The sequence below is a fragment of the Malus sylvestris genome, chromosome 1 (genome assembly GCF_916048215.2).
Source record: "Malus sylvestris chromosome 1, drMalSylv7.2, whole genome shotgun sequence".
Lineage (NCBI taxonomy): Eukaryota > Viridiplantae > Streptophyta > Magnoliopsida > Rosales > Rosaceae > Malus > Malus sylvestris.
Window position 1 is genome coordinate 11,216,304 of NC_062260.1, and position 6,000 is coordinate 11,222,303.

Sequence of the window (6,000 nt, forward strand, 5' to 3'; positions counted from 1 at the left end):
CTTTCTTCAAAGCACTTAAAGGAAGTAAGAAGTACATTACATGGACTGATGAATGTGCTGAGCCATTCAAGAACCTCAAAGACTATATGAGTAAAGCCTTTTTGCTCTCCAAACCTGAGGTTGGTGACACTCTCATTATCTATCTGTCGGTATCGACTTCAGCAGTAAGTTCTGTTCTCATTCGAAAGGATGGTAATGTCGAATGGCATGTTTACTACGCTAGCAAGGCCTTACAAGATGCGGAGACACGATACTCCAACATTGAGAAATTGGCTCTAGCATTGGTCATGTTTGCTCGAAAACTTCGCCCTTACTTTTAAGCACACTCCATCATTGTGCTTACCAATCATCCTCTTCGACATATACTCTAAAGTCCTAACATTTCTGGGCTAATGATCAAATACGCAATAGCATTAGGTGAGTTTGACATCTCCTACCAACCAAAGCTAGTTGAGAATGGCCAAGCAGTAACAGACTTCATCGTCGACTTCACATATCCTGTTGACATTGTTTCTACGCCTAAAGAAGTGGTTTCATTACCCTCGGAAGCTCAGAAAATAGAACCAACAGCGCCAGCATGGAGTCTATATGTTGATGGCTCGTCCAACCAACAGGACTGTGGAGGAGGACTAGTCTTTACGACCCCTGACAAAGTGGCGATGGAGTATACTCTTCATTTCAAATTCAAGGCGTCGAACAATGAGGCTGAATATGAAGCCCTCATAGCAAGCTTACGTTTGGCCAAACACCATAGGGTTAAACGAATTGATATCTTTAGCGACTCCCAATTGGTGGTTAACTAGGTCACCAACAACTTTAACGCTAAGGATAGCTTCATGGCTGCATATCTGGCACAAACATAATTGTTGCTTAAGCACTTCCACTACCAGATCACCCAAATTCCTCGAGCGGCAAACAGTCATGCAGATGCTTTGGCTCGCTTCGCCTCAGCGGTGGAAGACAAGATTGGGAGAAAAATTCAGGTCGAATTGTTGGCAGCACCAAGCACTATGGCTGCGGAAGTGTGCAACTTACAACATCGGGATAGTTGGATTACCCCGATTTATAGATTCCTTGCTCATGGCACCCTTCCGAATGACAAAGTCCAAGCTTAGCATATTCGATACAAGGCTACCCGTTACTTGATCATTAATGACCAACTTTACAAGCGGGGTTTTAACCTACCATACCTAAGATGCCTTACGCCCGCAGAGGCAGAAACTGTCATTCGGGAAATACATGAAGGAGTCTGCGGAGATCATGCTGGATCTCGATCCCTAGCACACAAGGCTTTTCGTCAAGGATGTTACTGGCCAACACTCCACCAAGATGCCATCAGAATATCCCGCTCATATGATAAGTGTCAACGTTATGCAACTATTCCTCACTCCCCTCCCGAGCCGCTCACTCCTATAATCAGCCCTTGGTCCTTCGCCCAATGAGGACTTGATTTGATCGGCCCTATGCCTGCAGGGAAGGGCAAGGTCTGCTATGCAATTGTTACAGTTGATTACTTCACAAAGTGGGCCGAAGTAGAACCCTTAGCAACCATTATTGAGGCAAAAATAGAAGACTTCGTATGGAAAAACATCATTGGCAGATTCGACATTCCCAATGCGATAGTCACTGACAACGGGCGACAGTCCGACAACAATAAGTTCAGGATGTTTTGCTCTAAGTTCAACATCAACTTATGTTTTATCTCCCCAGCTCATCCCCAATCTAATGGACAAGTTGAAGCCATCAACAAAATAATCAAGCGAACTTTGAAAACCAGTTTGGACAAGGCTAAAGGTTGTTGGCCAGAATTTGTACCCCAAGTTCTTTGGTCATACCACACTTCGTATCGAACATCAACAGGAGAAACCCCATTCTCACTTGCCTTTGGTACAAAGGCAGTTGTCCCAGTTGAGCTTAAGCAAGCAACGTTCCTAGTCCAGAACTACGTGCAAAGCGAAAAGGACAAACAACTTACCCTCAACTTAGATCTAGTCGAGGAACACAGAAACCAGGCTCACTTGAGGAATGTCGCCTACAAGCGGCACGTCTTCAACTACTATGACTCCAGGGTCAAACCTCGTTCTTTCAAAATGGGGGACTGGGTATTGAAGAAAAGATTAATTTGTGACAGAGTCCTGAGTGAAGGAACACTTAGTTCAAACTGGGATGGACCGTTTGAAGTTGTTGGCATCAGTCGCCCTAGCTCCTACAAGCTTAGAAGCTCCAATGGCAAGACCTTTGGCCATCCATGGAACGTTGATCACTTGAAGTATTATTACAAGTAAACTCACATTATACAAGTGTTAAGCTTCAGCCATTCGACATCCTATGTAACGAAGACTATTTGCCATGAATTCAATAAAGAGGTGATTTAGACAACTCAGTCCTAATCCTCTTACATTCCTAGCAATGAAACACTCGGGTTCAAAGCTTCAACATGAATGCTTCCAACAGGAAATCAAGTCTAAGTATATGTCAACAAGACTATACAAATAAACAAACAGTATTGGACAGAACTAGTACATCCAAGTTATGGCTTATATCTAAACAAAGGATTTGCTCAAACATAGCCAGGCATTCATCAATGATAGTGCAAATACTTGGTAATTAACAACAAACTAGTACATCCAGAGTACATGGCACATGCCACACAAACAACAAACTAGTACATACATAGTACATGGCACAAGTCACACAAGCAACAAACTAGTACAGCTAGAGTACATGGCATATGCCACACAAACAACAAACTAGTACATCCAAAGTACATGGCACAAGCCACACAAACAACAAACTAGTACATCCAGAGTACATGGCACATGCCACACAAACAACAAACTCGTACATCCAGAGTACATGCAGAAAAAGATGGCACTACGAGTCATCCTCATCTGAGGCCGAACCCCTGACAATATCACTCTGCGTTTCAACCCCATCGCCATCACCACCTTCCTCAGCATCTCCAGGACCATCCTCACTCTCCTAAGACTGCTCATTGATACTAGCCTCATTATCAGAGTCATTATCACCACTAGGATCAACTGCAAGGACAAAGGTTTTACCTTTTTATCGGTACTCATCCATCTCATCACGGTACTTTCAGATAATGTTTCCATTGTCGTAACGCTCAATGATGGCCATCCATTTCCTTTTCTCAAAATTAGCCGCTCGGATGCAGTGAGGTCTAAAAGCATCTTGAAAGGCCTGGGAACCTAAGAACTCCTGCACAGCAGCATCCCTCTCAGTTGGAATACTCTTCTTCAGCCCATAAACCTCAATCAAGGCACTATCCAACTCCCCTTTAACCTTGGAAACCACAAGGATGGTTGTCTCCAACTGTTCCTTAGTTGCTTCCAATTGTTTCTTGAGCCTCACGTTCTCACCATTCCGCCTCTTCAAACTCTCAAAGTTTTCATCCTTAAGGCGAATGGCATCAGCCAAAGCTTTGCTCGTTTTTCTGGCGTCATTCACAAACTGCTTATTCTTTTTAAACTTTGCCTTGTATCGCTCGACTTCTCGTAATTTGTCAAAGTACTGGGTCATAACCTACATGACAAGATAATGGTCACTACCAGGAAAAAGAGGGGAGAAAGCAAAGAAATGACAAAGTAACACTTACATAAGAAGATAGCCTCAGCATCCGGTCACGATCTGATTCGTTCTCATCTAGCGGCTCGCCAAGCTCATCAATAGTGGATCGACGTCCTGCCAGGCAATTATTGACATACCTAAAACTACTTAGTTGCATGGCAACCTTCAAGTCCTTCCAATGAATGTTGTCAACCTCTTCCTTGTACTTTCTCTTACGGCTACAGTTAGGCCCACCTTCTTGGTCAATAGACTCTATGGTTGGAGGAAATATAGGATTGATGGTAGGAAGAAAAGGCAACAGTCGTTTCTCCTCCCCTGCAACTATGGCAGTAGCACACCCGATGGCCTCAGCTTCAGCCTTCTTTGAGGTAGCAATCTTGAGGACCTCATTTTGCGACTTAGGTTTAGCGGTTGGCCTCACCCGGTGCTTACGAGCTCCCTTGTGAAACAAAATGTCGTCTACGGGAACTAACATGGGTGATTTCCCTTTCTTGGCGTTAGTCTCCCCTTTCTTGCCCACTTTCTCCACTGAATAAGAAAAATCAAAGTAAGGAATGCAACTTTGTAAAAGAAAAAGGGGGCGAAATGAAAGACACAACTTACTTGCTCGTCTCTGGCACTCTGACACTAGGGGCTGGAAACCGTACTTTCGAAATAAGGGTCGTAGCTTGCCCAAATGTCTATCCTCTTTAGGCACCCTCAACACCTTCTCTACGTCAGCTAGCTCCCGTCCAGACAACTTGATGGTCCCTCGCGTCACTGCACGAAGAAAAAATGTTAGAAGCAAAAGAAAATCATAACAAATAGCAAATAATGCAAACAATGGATACATTACAACCTACAGTTTGGAAGTGAGTATGAACACGTCGCTCAGGCGTGACACCTTTAGCATACTCCCAATCATTATAAAGAAAGCACCAACGGTTTTTCCAAGTGCAGTACGCCTTTTGCTTACCAAAGACAATACGCTCTCTCTCACTACGACATACACATTCGGCATACCCAGTGCATGCTTTCATCGGGCGCATCTTATAGCAGTAGTGCCATTGATGAAAGGAAGGCTCACCTAACCCACATTCCATCCAAATAATATAAAACCCGATCAAGGTATCCCAAAAACCAGAGTAGAGTTGCCCAGGCGCAATCCAATGAAAGACAACATCCGTTGCAACCACAGGTGCAAAGGCAGCTTCACCCCTAAAGTCAGTAATATCTGGGTATAGGACATAACATGACCCTTGGGTGGTTCAGAAGACAATTCTTCATGATGCACCAAACACATTCCTACACTACGGGTGATACTACATGACTGCCTTAGGGCCTCAAGCTACTATTCGCTATCTAACAAGTTTTGCACCAAATGGTCTGCTATGAACTCAGAGTGATATATGGGTATGGCGTCACAAACAACCCCCTCACCCACTGACATGAAGGAGGAAAAAACCAATATTGGCTAAGGCTTGGCAATTGCGAAGATCACCCAATCTTGAATTTTTTGTACAAGACTCCAACAAAGGCCCTGAAAACTCCAACATTACAAGCTCAAACCTAGAGTTAGAGTTAGGGGAGCCCCCATCACTAGGACTTCCAAACTCTGACATCTACAACAAACAGAAACAAACTCTATCACCACATGAAAGATCGAAACATAAGGACGTTCCTAGGGCGTGGAGAAAAGCTCAATCAGTTCATTATGTTCTTAACCAAATACATGAACACTCAAACAATTCAACAAGAATGAAAGCATGTGATCTAGTGGAAAAGACTAATAAGCTGAAGATGTTGCAAAGCAATGCCGGAATACCTCTCAACTATAAGAGCACTCTATCTCCAAAAATCACTACAAAATGAGCAAATGAAGACAATGAAAAAAGTGGAAACTTCTCATTCTTATAGGGTTCAACATGGCCAAAGAAATTCAAAATTCAACATTCAAACCATGAGAAAACCCCACATGGAAAGTCTTCAAACTTCCACACAAGCTACGGAGTTTTCAAATTTCAAACTTGCAGCACCCCCTCTCCGCCTCAAAAAAAAAAAAAAAAAAAAAAAAAAAAAGAGGAGGTGAACATATTAGCTTCATCAATTTATGGTGCCAACAAGAGCTTCATCAATGGAGGGCAACCACAATTCTCAAAAGCTTCACACACTCTTGATCAAGACAGTGTGAAGCAAAACCAATTTATGATGCCAACAAAAGCTTCATCAATGGAGGGCAACGACAATTCTCAAAAGCTTCACAAACTCTTAATCAAGACAATGTGAAGCAAAATCAATTTATGGTGCCAACAAGAGCTTCATCAAAGAAGTTCAACCACTATTCTCAAAAGCTTCACACACTCTTGATCAAGACAGTGTGAAGCAAAACAAATTTATGGTGCCAACAAGAGCTTCATCAATGGAGAGCAA

General features: G+C 43.0%; 1 protein-coding gene across 1 annotated transcript; it reads right to left on the reverse strand.

Annotated features, from left to right (window-relative positions):
• Nucleotides 1-3,099: 3,099 nt before the first annotated feature.
• On the reverse strand, nucleotides 3,100-4,328 carry LOC126609953 (uncharacterized). The gene is made up of 3 exons (XM_050277917.1): nucleotides 4,195-4,328; nucleotides 3,620-4,119; nucleotides 3,100-3,546 (listed from the first exon to the last, which is right to left on the reverse strand). Coding segments are annotated over exons 1-3 (948 nt in total). The 5' UTR covers nucleotides 4,196-4,328.
• Nucleotides 4,329-6,000: the final 1,672 nt, after the last annotated feature.

Coding starts and splice junctions, on each gene's coding strand:
- LOC126609953 (XM_050277917.1), bottom strand. Junction 3,547..3,619: donor TGCTGAGGCTATCTTCTTAT/GTAAGTGTTACT, acceptor CTTGTCATGTAG/GTTATGACCCAGTACTTTGA.